Source organism: Tenrec ecaudatus, chromosome 14 (assembly GCF_050624435.1).
Source record: "Tenrec ecaudatus isolate mTenEca1 chromosome 14, mTenEca1.hap1, whole genome shotgun sequence".
Classification (NCBI taxonomy): Eukaryota; Metazoa; Chordata; class Mammalia; order Afrosoricida; family Tenrecidae; genus Tenrec; species Tenrec ecaudatus.
Genome location: NC_134543.1, coordinates 119,830,616 through 119,846,594, shown reverse-complemented (window position 1 = coordinate 119,846,594; position 15,979 = coordinate 119,830,616). Strand labels below are relative to the sequence as shown.

The window sequence follows — 15,979 nt, the reverse complement described above, 5'->3', positions numbered from 1 at the left end:
CTGTGGATGTGATTGTTCGTTTGTGTGGGGGGTTTATTTGTGTTTGATGGGTTAGGGTGTGTTCTTAGCACAAAATAAAAGGGGTTGGGGTGGGAAGAGGAGACAGAACAGGGCTCTCAATGAAGCATTTGAGAGAGCCAGGGGCCAGGTCTCTGTCCAGGGCGTGGCCATCCAGTGAGCTCCTTGAAAGAGGGCTCCTCTCTGGGTTGCTATGGGAGACCAGCTTAATCACTCACTCTGGAGGGAGGGGGTGGGGTGGGGACATGTGGGGCAGACCTTACCTCCAGCCACCGGAGAAGAGCAGCGACCTCCTGGCCCACCAGGCGGGTGTTGCGGACGGCTATGGCGTAGTGGTGCTGGGCCAGGCTTATCCAGTCAGCCAGCCCCACGTTCAGGGACTGCGTAGACTTCAGAGCAGCCACCAATTGCCAGACCCAGGCTTCCAGCAAGCCGTCCACCTGAGAGAGGGTGGCCACAGGGCAGTCAGCCTCATGGGAGCGGGGGACAGGGCAAGGCAGGACAGCAGTTTCCACCCCTCTTCCTTCTCCTGTTCCTGGATGGCATTGGAGCCAAGACCCGGGGATCCCCATGAAGACCCTTAAGCTCAGCTCTGGAGACACGATGCTCCAGAGCTGTGAGCGTGTGTGCGTGTGTGCGTATGTGCTTGTGTGCATGTGCGTGTGTGTGTGTGTGTGTGTGTAGGGGCCTGGCCTATGCCTTGTAGGATGTTTAGCAGCGCCCCTGGCCTCTCCCCATTAGGTACCATCAGCACCCACCCACCCCACAGTATGACAACCAAAACATGCCTCCAGGCTTTGGCAAATGTTTAGGGTGGGGCGGGCAGGGCAGGGACTTGTCCTCTTCTGAGAGCCACTAACTGAACATTTTTCTACATTGGGACTTTCCGAGATGGAAGACAATCATCTGTGATCCAGACACACATGTCTGCCCTCTCTGTGAGGTGTCTCTCCGCTGGCCCCATCCTGTCTGTCTCCTAAGGCATTTGGTCAGATCCTCGACCACTGTCGTATGCTTCGCTCTAAAGATGGGTACAGAGCAGGAGCCCCCTGAACGTGGACAGAGACCTGTTTGCAAACAATGTACAGGGCCTCCCAATGGAGTTGCACAGAGTGATAGCATTTGAAGGGATCCCTGGGCTGGTTAAGGATTGGGCTGGTGACTGCAAGGTCAATGGTTTGAATCCACCCCTTGCTGTGTGGGTGAATGATGAGGCAGCCTCGTTCTGCAAACATTGCCAGCCTTGAAAAGAGCCACAGAGTAGTGAGTGGTACCCCCTCCTACAGAAGTGTTCTGAGTGGGAATGAACTTGCTGGCAGTGCGTTTTCTGGTTTATGACTAGAATGGGCAGGTGAATGTGCTGCTGGGGGACCAGGGCAAGGGCAGGGGCTGCTGGCAGGGTGCTCCGGCAGAAGGAACAGTGCTTGCAGAGGCAGCCGTGAAAGTCTGTCTGGGGAGAGGAGAAAGGAGGGGTGTGGCTCAGGATTAGGCCCCGGGAGGGAAGGAGTAGGGGGGAAGCTGAAGAACGAATGAGTGATTTGATGGTCTGACTGGCCACTCCGGGATAAGATTCATTCTGTTGACTAAGTGTTTACCAAGTCCTTTCTATGTCAATACAAAGAGACTTGTAGGCAAACCGTGTTTGGTTCAAACCCTGGCTTTCTCAGCTCCTAGCTGAGAGACCTTGGGCGAGTCACTTAACCTTTCTGTGCCCCCAGTTTTGATGCCTAGGAAGTGGGGATAGGAATGGTGCCTGCCACCAATAACTGCTGCGATGGAGAGATCAGTTAGTGGACGTAACGTAGAAGATTGGCTTGGAACGTAATGAGTATGCAGTCAGTGTTACTCACGGCAGCTGTGAGTGGTCTTTATTGCTACGGTTGCCATTGTTGTTGTTGTTAGTAATCATATTCGAGATGGGGCAGAATTTTGAGGGGAGCTGGATTATCCCAGCATACTCAGGTCACCACCGGGGGTGGGGGGCAGTTATGGCTCTGATAAGAGGACCCCACAATCTGTAAGTTGCATTTGTACCCCAAACACTCATTTGTTCACTCCCTGCTTCAGTCAACACAGATTTTCCAGGCCCTGATGTATACTGGCTGCCGCCCCCCAATAATCAAGTAGATGAGAACCGGGCAGAATTCCAGACTAGCCAGGAAGACGTCCCCAACCCGCCCCACCCCCCACCCCCAAGTGGCAAGGTGTGCATGGAGGCCTACAGAGTGTGCAGAGCAGCCTGGTGCCCCAAGGGCTTGCACAGACCTAGGGCGGGGAGTGTTGGCTATGGGGCCAGAAGGCTTGTCAGGGGGACTGGATGTGGGATGGTGCCCCACAGGACAAGTGGGAGTCAATCAGGAGAATCGAGGGTGCCGCCTGGGCCCTTCCCAAAAAGAGAGCCACTGCAAAGTCTGGGGAGAGACGTCTAAGCAGCTGGGTAAAGTGGGAGGCATGGGGAGATGGGGGAGACAGGGGCGGGGACAGGGAATACAGAGGAGGTGGGGGACATAAGAAGGAGGTAGGGAAGACGGAGGAAGGCAGGGGAGGTGAGGAGGAGGCAGGGAAAGGAAGGGTGAGGCAGGGTCAGACCAGAGTCCCTGGAAGCATTGGCTCTGCAGCCTGCCAATCTTTCTTAGCTCGCAGCTCCAGTCAGACTCCCATGCTCACCACTCTGCCCTTTGCTCTTGAAGCAGCCCCTCCTTCCCACCGCCTTTCCTCTTTCAAGGCCCCTTGGGCACAAGGAGTGTGGAGGCCGAGCTTGTCTTTGCCAGGTCACTGGGTCTCCCTCTCACAAGGGTTCTCACGGGAATGCATTTCCATCTGTGCTCTCAATCCACTGCCTTGAGTCCTTTCCAAGTCACAGTGACCCTAAAGGACAGGGTAGAACTTGCCCTGTGGATTTGTCAGCCTGTCACTCTTTACAGGAGTTGAAAACCTGGTTGTTCTGCTGTGGAGCCGATGGTGGGCCTGGCTGTGAACAGCCCTGCACGCAGCCACTCTGTCACCAGGGCCCTTCCTAGAGTACGGTAGAGGGACGCTTTGGCAGCTATTTGTTTTATTCAAGTAGATGTCAGGGCAGGGTTTCAGTCATGAAATCGGCACTAACATCTCAGTGGGGTTCAAAGGGCAAATGAAGCTCCAAGTGGTGCACAGACTCGGGACCAGGATGGCAGAATTCCTTCTTGGGAAGAAGTCTTCAGTTGGTTTGTTGCCTACAATCTCCTGTCCTCCCGCTTCTAGAATACTGGAATGTTAAACCTCACCCAATGCCTATCCTTCGGAGACTAGACTTTATCACCTCCTTGGCACCAGGTTTGCTCAAAGGATGACGAGAGGCACTCCAGGGATGGGTCTAGGAGCACCTCGGGTTCATCCATTGCTGCGCTGTGCTCCTGCCGCTCGGATGCCATGGCTAGGGCTCTAGTTGCCACTTTGAGCCACAAGGATGAGGGATGCCCGATAAGAATGGCAGACGTGTAAGCTTGAAACAGCCGCGTCCTGGAGGACTTCAGTGATCAAAGCCATCTACCCCGTTTTGGGTCCCCACTGGACGTGGACATGAAATAGATGTGATCTTCTGTTTTATTTGAACCTCTGCTAATCCAGGTCCCTGTTTTGGCTACTGAACCTATCCTTTCCGGTAGCGCATTTCACCGGGACTCCCAGCCTGCTGGCCTCTGAGGCAGGCAAGTTCAGGCGACAGCCTCCCTTTGGCACCGTCTGCTCTCTCTGGCAGACTCTAGTGAGCGGTGTGACCTCTTTGAGCCCCCATTTTATTATCTGAAACACGGAGATAATTATATTTCCCCTGCCCTGCTTCCCTCACAGAATTGAGCTAATCAATGCGGTAATGTGCAGGGAAGGGCTTGGAAAATTAGAATGTGCTCTACAAATATTATGCATGAAGTTGTTATCATCGGCTCCCCATCTTTTAAAAATATATATATATTATTAAAATCAGACACACCAGGCAGGGGGGAAATAAGACAATTTAAAAGCAGAGAGAAAAAAAAGGGCTGTCAGCATTTCCTACCGACCACCCGTGGATTATCAGCACCAGCGGCAGGGAGGCATTGAAACCGCAGTCCTGCAAGGAGTCCGGGCGATGGAGCCGGATCTGACAGCCTTTGTCAGGTGCTTCCTCAAAGAGCAGAAATTTGGTCTTCATCTCCTGTGGTGTTTTCTTTGTTTCAACATCTCGAGAACTTCTTCGAAGTGGCTCTGGAATACACCATTGGGGACAGCGGTTAACCTGGCGACCTGCTACCCTCTGCCGGCTCTGGGACCACTCACAGACCTCGAAGCACACAAACCTATGGGGTTGTTGTGAGCCAGCATGCTGGGGAAGCCAAAGCATGTCTCCAGTAGAATGGCCATCTCTCACCGAAGAGATGATGGAGGTTGACTAAGGGGGCCATCGAGGGTACCCAAGAGGAGGCAGAGTCTCCACCGTGCCATCGCAGTGACCAAAGAAGCTGGCCCTCTAGACAGGCAAGACTACCAAGACTTTTAACTGAGCATCACTCTGGGAGAAGGAGAATAGAGGAGAGGAAACAGGCAGAGGCTTCGAGAAGATACACATCTCACCTAAAATCACAGTGATAATAAGTGTGAGGATTTGAACACTGATAGTAAGAGTCAGGATTTGAACGCAGGTCCCTCTGACTGCAATTCCCAATTTTTACATCCTTATGCCAGGAGGCAATGCATGGAAGGATCTTAATTAAAGGATACTATGGGGCAATTCAAAGAGGAAGACCCTTAATGAGACGGATTGATAGAGTGGCTGCAACAGTGAGCTCAGCATAACAGCAATTGTGAAGCTGGTTCAGGGCCTGGTTGCGCTTTAGTCTGCTTTGCCTATGATTGACTCAGTAGCACCTAACAGCAGTAGCAACATGGGGCAGTGCAGAGTCCTGGTGCCACTGTTGGGGAAGTGCTGAACTACTAATCACGAGGTTGGTAGTTCAAACCTTCCAGTCGCGCCACAGGAGAACAACGAGGCCATCTGTTTCTGTCAGCAGTCACAGCCTCAGGGACCCTGTAGAGGGTGGTTATGAGTCAGAATAGACTCGGGGGCAGTGGCTTTGGGTTTGGGGTTATGGGACAGTCCCACTCAAACCTAGGGGTTGCTGAAGGGCCACTCTGAGTTTGACACGGCTTTCTGTGTTATCACAGGAGCCCTGGCGTACAAACAGTTAAGCATCTGCCTTCTGATGGAAAGGCTGGTGGTTTGAAACTCCCCAGCTGCTCTGGCAGTCTGTCCGCAGTAGGGTTACAACCCGGGAAACCCCATGGGTTTGTTCTACCCTGTTGAAATCCACTCAGCAGCACCCAACAACTCTCACTCCCTGCCATCAGGGGGATGCAGACTCACAGCGACCTGAGAGGACAGGAGAGAACTGCCTCCCTGTGGGTTTCTGAGACTGTAACTCTTTATGGGAGTAGACAGCCCCCAAGTCTTTCTCCCAAGGAACAGCTGGTGGTTTTGAACTGCTGGTCTTTCAGACCACTCCGCCGCCAGGGCTCCTCACCTAACAACAACAACATGCAGGATCTCATGTCCCCCAAGCAGTTTGCACACAGGGAGATTATACGACAGGTTCTGTCTGGTCATCGCACAGGAGTGGAGTCAGCCTGGGAGGGTCGCAAAGGAGGGTTTGCTGGATGCGAGGAGTGACAGACAGCAGGAGGGATTTTCAGGGACAGCGACCCTGCAGGCTGGCCCTAGAGAATGAATGGGGGGTCCTTGGGGGAACAAATGGGTACAATCGAGCCCACAGGAGCAAAGAGGCAGCCAGGAGGCTGGGCCCCTGACCGTGAAAGCCCCGGGGATGTGGCGCTGCATCTGGGCTCTGGGCTCCGGGCTCCAAGGGGCAGGTGGCTGTTAAGGAGTTTTCTTCAAGGACCGTGGTCAGTACTGGGAAGGTGAGAAAGACCATTTTAAAGATTTCACCTGCTGTTGTTTTACTGACTAGCTGTGGGAAAGCCCCAGCCCGACTTTGGGGTAGGAATGGGCAGCCACCCTGCAGGTCACCCTGACTCTGAGCAAGGTCTGGGCAAGCCTAGGAGGGCCATGTGCCGGTGACTCCCCAACGTGGGTGACTTCTTTTGTACCGAGATTAGCGGTGAAGCCAAGGTGGAGGCTGTCACCCTCCCTTCCATCAGAAGGTACCCCTAACCCTACTTGTGTGGCCAGGGAGCAGCAAGCTGGCCGTACTGGTCTGCTTGGTCTCTGACCTCACGTCAGTCCAACTACTGAGGCCCCCATCATTCTTCCTGAGCACAGTCATTCAGGCTTCTCAAATAATAAGTCCTGGGCTTTGGGTTTCAGGGGACAGCGCGACAGAGATGATGAACCTACCATGCATGCAGGGAGGTATTCATGAAGCCAATTTTCCTGCCCGAAGATGATTAATTCAAAAGGTTATTAATTCCCAGCAAAGAGCAATGCGTTTTCGCTGGGCGACAGAATGAAAGGCATGATGTTGTCTGAAAAGAAGATGTGAGCAAGAATCGGAATGAACTCTCCTGAGATCCTGAAGAACCTGCCCACTGGCCTGTGGGGCCTCTCCAAAGGGATGGTCCATCTGAGCCTGCAGGCCAGCGAGGCCGTGGAAGGCCCTGGCCCAGAGGGACTGACCCAGTGCGGAAGAACCGTGCAGGCTGTGTAGGCAGTGCGGTTCCTGTTATCCATGGGGTCATGCTCCCCCACCCCAACAGAAAAGCTCTCAACAACAACATCCACTGAAACTAAACAAGTGAAAGGAACCGTTTACTTCTGGCTCCGGGCAACGGGTGGAGGCAGAGTGGAAGAGTATTCTCTCAGCCCTCCGTGGGATCTTCAAGAAGAGACCCATTCTTGATTGTCACTTCAGAAAGGAAAGTCTCAGAATTTCCAGACTGCAAAAGTTTCCAATCGGTTCTTCCTGGCAAAATAGTCCCCAACCAAATAAAACCCTGGCAAGGGGATGTCACATTTTACATGGGCTTCGGTCCACATGTCTGGGAATTGTTTTAAATGACAATGCGTAACGTTCACACATCAGAAAACTATTACCTAGCTGCCGTGGACCAGCCGCGGGTGACCCTATGAAGATGCTTGGAGCGAGCAATTGGGTACTTCCAGGCCGAGGGATGAATCAGTCAAGATGCAAACCGTTCAGGGGCTTTCCATGGCTGTTTTTTTCTGAAGCAGATTGCCAGCACTTTCTTACGAGGTGCCTCTCGCTGGCCTCACACGTTTGGATCAGCAGCCAGGTGCTCCTCCCAACGGCTCCTCTCCCTGTGGGTGGTGGGTCCTCTTGCATTGGCGCCAAGACCCCACCTGATTAATGACCGGGCCCCTCTGGGCCCCTCTGCGCTCTCTTCGCCCGTCAGCCGCAGGCGCTGTTGTTTATCAGATGCGATGTTACTCCCTTTGTTTTTGCTCCCTTGATTCCCATCAGCTTCCGGGGAACCCTGGTCCACCCACGAACACGAAACTCAGCCATCTCCCCCTGCGGCCAGCCTTCTTGTCCATCACGCTGCCCGAGGCTGCCAGCACCGTTGGTGTACCTGATCCAAATGGACTTGTCCGCTGCTCGGGAGTTTATTTGCTGATGTGTGTGTGTGTTTCCTCTACCAGCTTGTGAACTCTGTGGTCAGAGACCCTGTCGGTCCGCTGCATATCTGGATTGGGAGGCAGGCAGAGCTTGTGGCGGGTGTTTGGTGAATTTGTGGCAAGCGAGGTGGTTTTTGAACCCTGGTAGTGGAGTGGTTCTGTAAGGTAGCTAGCATAGGAACTGTGGCATCCATCATGCATGCTCAGAGGTTTGACCTTCTAGCCAGGAAGGGGTGGTACACCTAGGTGGGCATTACACCTGGATGGGCCCATCTAAGCCAGGCGAATTTGATTCAGCCAATGGGGTCGACCAGTATTGTTGACCACACCTCCCAACAGGGCTCCTGAAAAGGCCAGAGGTTTTGCTCTGGCCTCTCTTTCCCAGAGGCTGCGACACAATGTAGCACAGCTGGGCTGCTGTCCTGCAACTGTGCTGCGGACTCTGTTGAACCTGAAACTGCTACTATTCTCTATAAACCCACTGGGATCACAAACCAGGCTTCGTCATGAATTCTTTCTCGCAGAGAGCCAAGGACCAAGGTATGGAGGTATGTCTCCTTCCTGAGAGATCTAACAGCTCTACTTTGGGTTGCTGACCGTAAGGCTAGCAGGTCGAGACCACCAGCCGCTCCTTGGGAGAAAGATGAGACTTTCTACCCTCCTTACGGATTGTAGCTTCGGAACCTCACAGGGCAGGTCTTTATCTGCCCTTATCGGGTTGCTATGAGCTGGAATCGACTGGATAGCAGTATGTGTGTGTGTGTGTGTGTGTGTGTGTGTGTGTTTTAGGTGGTTTACTCTGGGATCCAGGACTCGGACCAAAGGCTGACATTTGATCTGCCCATCATTTGCACATTGGAGCTAAATGTAACTCATTTTCTTCTGTTAAGACCAATGCCTCCTTCATCTCAGCATAAAAGAGTTAGCTTGAATGCTAGGGCCATATGAAAATACGATGGGGGTGAGACAGCGCCTGTCTATCTGTCTGTCTGTCTATCCCATACAGCTGTCACAAGGTTTCCATCAGAGTCCACTTGTACAGAGCTCAGAATGATGCTTGGTCCTACATGGGCACCTGCAGACATCTGCGTTGTTTAGAAGGGGCTGAATGGAGCATCTTGCATCTTTGATCTGTGAAATAATTTCTTTCTGTGACCATCTACTCCAGTTGCCCTCATGGGGCTGATTCTATGTAATTCTTACTTACTGAGGATGCAGCTGGGGGAATAAACTCTGATGGGGTGCTGTGGCCTGAAGCTGAGTCCTGTGGGGAAGAGCCATCCATTAGAGAGGCCCTCAGGCAGGGAAACTGGACTCTCCCTTTTCTTTTTTCTTAGGGACTCTGGCTTCCTATAATATGAGAGACAGGGGATATGTCCTCTCCTTGATTCATTTTAACAATGGTTATTAAGCATACGTGACTCAGTCTATATTATGCTCCAGGCCTTCCTAGATGAGGAAAATGGTCAGCAAGTGTGGCTGCTGATCAAAAAGGTGGAAGTTCAAGTCTACCCAAAGGCACCTCAGAAGAAAGGCCTGGTGATCAACTTCTGAAAAATTAGCTATTGAAAAGAAAGCCCAAGGAACAAGTTTCTTCCCTGACACACGTGTAATTGCCATGAATCATAAATGACTTAGTGGCAACTGGGTTTATCTTAAGTTGCAGGCTCCGCTAATGTACTCCAAAACCAAACTCACTGCCTGGAGTCGCTTCTGACTCATAGCAACCCTGTAGAACCGAGCAGAACTGCCCCTTTGGGTTTGCACAGCTGGGCATCTTTACAGAAACAGGCGGCTACATCTTCTCTTGAGAGGTTGGTGAGTTCGAACTGCCAACCTTTGGGCTAAGGGTCACATGGGTAACCACTGTGCCATCCAGGCTCCCTACTGAGGTGCTGGTCAGAAGCAACAACACCATGGCTTCTGTTCTCCAGGAGTCCCTAGCCCGGGCGGGAGGGGGCGGGCGGGAGGCAGTGCTGAGAACCAGCTGCTGCAGTGTGGTTGCTGTAAAGGCCAGAATGGGGGGGGGGGGCTTCAAGGCAGATGCCCAGAGGAGATGAGCATCTCTGGAAGGATGGACACTTCTCCAGGCATCGCTGTCAAGAGGGATAGTTGAAGAGAGTGGAATTTGAGTGCCTAGAGCCATGTCCGGTTCAGATGAGGACATGAGGCGTGACGGAGTGTTATGGAGAAGCGGGACTAGCATTATCTTGTGCAGCTCCGAGAATGATGAGCGGAATCAATGGGTGAACTTGCTGTGGAGGAAAATGTCATTTATTCGCTTGTGAAAATTGACACTTGAAGGAACTGGAACAAAGAGCAAACGAGGGCAGTAAAACAACAGAGCCAGGAAGATAAAAGGCCTACAATGTATACTCGGTGGTCCTGTCAGGTGGCTGCTAATGGCCCACAGGTTTTATTCTGATCTCCCTACTGGCCAAAGCAAAGAGGGCAGCCAGTGTGGGGACACAGTTCCTGCTGTGCCACAGCCTTCACTGACCTGAGCCTTGAGATGGCTTCCCTCTGGACTGTTGGGCAGAGGCCACTGGCCGAGGCAATGGCTGTTGTCAGACTCACCATCCCTACAACGTGCACAATAGTAAGGCCAATGGGTGGATTCTGAAAAGGCTTCGAGGTCGCCAACAGAAGCAACAGATACGGATCCCTAAAGCATCACCATGGCGGGAAATCTTGGAAAGGCTCTTCAATGTGATCCAGTAGCTGCCCCTTGGGCAGAGGAAAGCTGGGTTCGTGTGAGGTCACTTCTTGAGTCTGGGAAGAAGAGTGCTAGAGCTGTCATGGGATCAGAGTCTTGGACCCCTTCACAGGACACACAGGATGAGTGGGCATCCTCAGCCATGCCCTCGGCTTCCAGGATTTCTTATTTAGGACATCACCCACACCCAAAGCCTTACGGGCATCACTTTGCCAAACTTGACTAGGCATGGCGGAGTCTCTGGATGGTGGAGATCATTACTGTGCTTGGTTGCTACCAGAAAGCATGGCGGCTCAAGTTCACACAGAAGAAAGACCTGGTGACTAACTACTAGAGTAGCCACGGAAAGCTACACTGAGAACAGTTCTACTCCGAAACACCCCGGTTCCTACAAACCAACTCAGTGGCAGCCATGAAGAAAATTCTTTTGGCACTGTAAACTCACGAAGGTCCAACTGAATTTGTGATCTTTCTCCCCAGCTGAGGTAGTTAGTCTATTGTGCCAACCTGGCCAATAAACACATGTGGGGTTAATTGAAGGGCGGAAGGATAAATGGCTCGGTGAGCCTCGCTTTTCGAGTTCTTAGGTCTCTTGCTTTCTGATGGTCAGACCAGGGTGCAGCTGCCTTAGCCAGTTCCCTGCTTCAGCTGGCAAGGCTTACTTCCTGCAAGACATCCCTGAGAAGAAGCCACATGGACCTACCCCAATGCAGCCCTGGGTGCTGGAGCAGACTTTGTGGATTGGTGTTGGACATATGGGTTGATGAGTTAATGTTGGACTTGTGGGCCTGGGGAGCACTGGATTGGGATGTTTTCTGGATGTGCACTTAACCTTTATATAAAACTCTCTTATACATGAGTCTCTGTGGATTTGTTTCTCTAACGTACCCAGACTAAGATACCAACCCACCCTTCATTCTCTTTTTCCTACTGTGGCTCATAGAATGATCCTATGTCCATGCTGTCCTCTTGTGCCTCGTTGCCACTGGCCTGGTCCCCACCCTCATCTTTTTGTTTATATTACTGTTTTTTAATTGTTAAACATATATTTTATGTTATATATATTATGTTAAACAACATAATAAATAACATATATATTATGCTAAACAACAAAATTGTTAAAGTATAAACATGCACACACACACTTACACATACACAAGGGGGCTTCTAAAACTTACAGGAAAATCCCATGATTCTTAATTCCATACTTCCACACACTTTTTGAAGCTTCCGTGTATAATGTAACATTTGCCAATACAACCATTTCCAGGTTGAATTGTACTATCAGCCTGTGCGATCATCCTGCCCAACCATCACCTTCAGATTCTAACTCGGAACGTGGCCAGCATCTTGAATTCCACTGATGCCCGCCCCCCCACAGCTTGGTTTCTTGCTGTCATCTACCTGGTGATGTGTTTATCCAAAAGAAAGTGAAATAATTTGTTCTTGTAGGACATAATAGGAGCCCTCAAATCTGCAGGCTGATTTAGGAAGCGAGAAATCACCTGCTGGAAGGTCGTGCATATAAGAAATCTAATAACTCCACCTGCTTTGCCTCCACACTGATTCTGAGGACACCTCTGCTGTCCCAGGCACTTGCTGTCATGCCGAGTGCAGCCTCCAGTCTCTCTGACCCATCACCTCGCTCCTGTAGGATACGGGGCTGGCCTGCTGGGAGCACTTGACAGCGGGCCTTGGTTAATATTTCTCCCTCTTAAAACTGCAGGATCATTCTCCAATTTTTATTATTACTGTGTCATCCTTTCTACTACAGAAAAACATGACCACACGACAGTTTTAGGAACTAGGCCTGGAGAAGGAGACGCTTGGAGTCCACACAAGATGGAACAAATTTCTTCCCTAATAACTGACTCACTCTGCTCCCTCACACCTTCTTCTTAGAGCGGCTGTGAGGCTTCCATGGCCTGATTTAATCTATATTCTTGGTCTCTCTTGGCCTGGTTTTGCAAGCCATTCTGAAGCCTGAATTTGTAGTTGCCCCTTTTGTAGATTCCAGGGAACAAAGGCACTAGAGGCTGGGTGTTCTTGCCAGACATTTTTTCTTCTCTTCGTTTTCCAAACTTTGTTCTTAGGCTGTGTTCTCTGCAGCCCTGGCTGGAATCGGAATGTGTGCTTGTTTTTTCTCCTTCCAAGAAATCTGATTACGAAAGAGTATGCCATTCAGAAATGCTTTCCATTGCCATTGAGATCCTCTGGGAAAATGGCACTCATTCCCTGAGGGGGCTTCCAGGTCATGGGCACATGTTGCTCTTGGGGAGGTCCAAGGGAAGGTCCTGTTTGCCCAGGATGGAAGGGGTTCTTAGAATGTCATAGTCCTGGATCAACTGGGCTGAGCTGACCACATTACCTGAAGAGCAGCTGAACGAATGGGTGAAGAACAGAAGACGATACCAGTGGCCATGCTTTGTAACGACTATGGGAATCTGTGAGCGGAGTCTCTGCATGCACACTCAGTTACTAGCTGAAAGGGTGGTGGTTTGAACTCATCAAGAGGCGCCTACGAAGAAGGGGACGGTGCTCTCCTTTAAAACCCCATGGAGTGACGTTCTACTCTGCATGCATGGGGTTGCCTCATATCAGAAGCAACTCAGGAACAAGGCCTGATTAAAAAAAAAATCCCTCTTTGAAAGAGTCTATTAAATAAGTGAAACAGCAAGTCACAGACCAGGAGAGAGCATTCATAATATGTATATCTAATAAAACTATTTTCCCATTATCGTATATAAATATGTTTACATATGTACATGTTTGTATTTAGACCTCTATAAATGCCCTTTGCCTCCTAGTTATTTTCTCTATTTCCTATTGCTTTCCTCTTGTCCCACTATCATTCTCAGCCTTCATTTGTGTTTCAGTAATTCCTCTTGGTTACATTGCCCTTGATCAAGCCCTACCAGGCCTCCTACACCCTCCTCACCACTGATTTTAGATCACTTGTTCCCTTGTCCCTGGGTTTGTTAACATCCACTTCCTTTCCCCCACCTCCCCCTCTACCATGTCCCCCAGAACTGTCAGTCTGTTGTTTTCTCCTCCAGATCGTTTATCCTGCTTATCTTATTTAGACAGACCTGCAGAGATAATAATATGCACAAAAAACAAGACAGAGCAAAACAAAGCAACAAAAGACAACAAAACAACAATAAAACCAATGGCCAAAAAAGGGAGAAAAGCCTGTAAATAGTTCAAGGTCTGTTTGTTGACCTTTAGGATTTTTTTCTGGTCAAATCTGATGGGATGCCATGCCCTGGCCCCAAAGTCTATTTTTGGTATTCCCTCCGGACTTCCTTGCTCTGCTCCCCTTGCTGTTCTGTTGCACACCCTTAGTGACTTTACTTTATTCTTTATCAAAATTATTTTTGTTATCCCTTGCCTTTCTATACCTGTTTTAGAATAATTTTGTTTAGAGCTCTACCTTGTAGATAACTTGCTGGAATTTTTGACAGGGATTTCTTTAAATCCGTGTGTACATTTGTGGAGAATTGACATCTCTGCTCTCTGAATCTACCAAGCCATGAATGAAATCTGTCTCTCCATTTATGTAAACTGTCTTTCATTTCTCTTATCAGATGTGTGTCATTTGGTCATACAAGTTCTGTACCTGTTCCCTTAGATTTTATACCTAAGTATTCTATTTTAAAAAATCATTTTATTGGGGGTTCATGCAACTCTTATCACAATCCATACATCCATCCATTGTATCAAGCATATTTGTACATGGTTGCTTTCAGCATTTTCAAAACATTTTCTTTCTACTTGAGCCCTTGGTGTCAGTTTTAATCCCCCCCTCATGAACCCTTGATAATTGATAAATTATTATTATTTTTTCATATCTTTTACTGACTGATGTCTCCCTTCACCCACTTTTCTGTTGTCCATTCCACTAGGAGGGGAAATCATTGTGATTGGTTCCCCTTTTCTCCCCCCACCTTCCTCTTCCCTTCCTAGTATGGCTACTCTCAATATTGGTCCCGAGGGGGTTAACTGTCCTGGGTTCCCTGTGTTTCCAGCTCTTCTCTGTACCTATGTACATGCTCTGGTCTAGTTGGATTTGTAAGTTAGAATTGGAGTCATGATAGTCAGGGGTGGAGGAAACATTCAAGAACTAGAAGACAGTTGTATGTTTCATCAGTGCTATATTGCACTCTGACTGGCTCGTCTCCTCGGGACCCTTTTTTAAGGGGAAGACCAATTTCCCACAGATGGGCTATGGGTCTCCACTCTGCACTCTCCCTCATTCACAATATGATTTTTTTTCTTTTTAAAAAATCATTTTATTGGGGCTCATACAACTCTTATCACAATCCACACATACATCAATTGTGTGAAACACACTTATACATTCGTTGCCCTTGTCATTCTCAAACTCTTGCTTTTCTCTTGGGCTCCTGGAATCAGCTCCTCATTTTTCCTCCTTCCCTCCCTCCTAGCTCCCCCCTCCCTCATGAACCCTTGATAATTTATAAATTATTATTTTATCATGTCTTACACTCCCTGGCATCTCCCTTCACTCACTTTTCTGTTGCTCATACCCCAGGGAGGAGGTTATATGTAGATCCTTGTAATCCATTCCATTTCTACCCCCATTCTCTTTTCTCTCCCGGTATCACCACTCTCACCACTGGTCCTGAGGGGTTCATTCGTCCTGGATTCCCTGTGTTTCCAGCTCTTATTTGCACCGCTGTGCGTCCTCTGGTCTAACCAGATTTTCAAGGTAGAATTGGGATCATGATAGCTGGGGGGGAAGAAGCGTTTAAGAACTAGAGGAAGATTGTGAGTTTCATTATTGCTACACTGAACCCTGAGTGACTCATCTCCTCCCCACTACCCCTCTGAAAGGGATGTCCAGTTGTGTACAGATGGACATTGGGTCCCCATCGCGCACTCCCCTCATTCATGATGATATGATTTCCACCACCACCACCCCTTTGGTGCTTGATACCTGGTCCCCTCGACCCTTCATGATCACACATGTTGGTGTGCTTCTTCTATGTGGGCTTTGTTGCTTCTGGGCTAGATGGCTGCTTGTTTACCTTCAAACCTTTAGGACCCCAGATGCTATATCTCTCAATAGCCGGACACCATCAGCCTTCTTCACCACACTTACTTATGCACATATTCGTCTTCAGTGTTTATATGGGGAAGGTGAACAAATGATGGCTTTTGTTCTTTGGTGTCTGCTACCTGATCCCTTCATAATTTATAAATTATTATTTTGTCATATCTTGCACTGTCCGACATCTCCCTTCACCCACTTTTCTGTTGTCCATCACCCAGGGAGGAGGTCACATGTAGATCCTTATAATCAGTTCCCCCTTTCCACCCCTCCCTCCCTTTACCCTCCCTGTATTGTCACTCTCACCACTGGTCCTGAAGGGATCATTTATCCCGGATTCCCTGTGTTTCTAGTTCCTATATGTACCAGTGTACATCCTTTGGTCTAGCCAGATTTGTAAGGTACAATTGGGATCATGATAGTTGAGGGGTGGGGTGGAAGAGGGGGGAGGAAGCGTTTAAGAACTAGAGGAAAGTTGTACATTTCATCGTTGCTACCCTGCACCCTGACTGGCTTGTCTCCTTCTCGAGACCCTTGTGTAAGGGGATGTCAGTTGCCTACAGATGGG

The 15,979-nt window shown here is 49.7% G+C and overlaps 1 protein-coding gene and 1 pseudogene across 1 annotated transcript in view; one reads left to right on the top strand and one right to left on the bottom strand.

Moving 5' to 3' along the window:
- The window catches only part of LIPC (lipase C, hepatic type), a 35,058-nt gene extending 30,663 nt beyond the window's left edge, over positions 1-4,395 (bottom strand). The window contains exons 1-3 of the mRNA XM_075532310.1: positions 4,332-4,395; positions 4,052-4,239; positions 282-458 (exon numbers count right to left, since the gene is read on the bottom strand). Coding sequence (XP_075388425.1) covers positions 282-458; positions 4,052-4,239; positions 4,332-4,395 — 429 coding nt within the window. The remainder of the gene's footprint in view (positions 1-281; positions 459-4,051; positions 4,240-4,331) is intronic.
- A 2,144-nt stretch (positions 4,396-6,539) lies between these two features.
- LOC142426762 (centromere protein Q-like) overlaps positions 6,540-15,979 on the top strand; it is a 148,167-nt pseudogene continuing 138,727 nt past the window's right edge.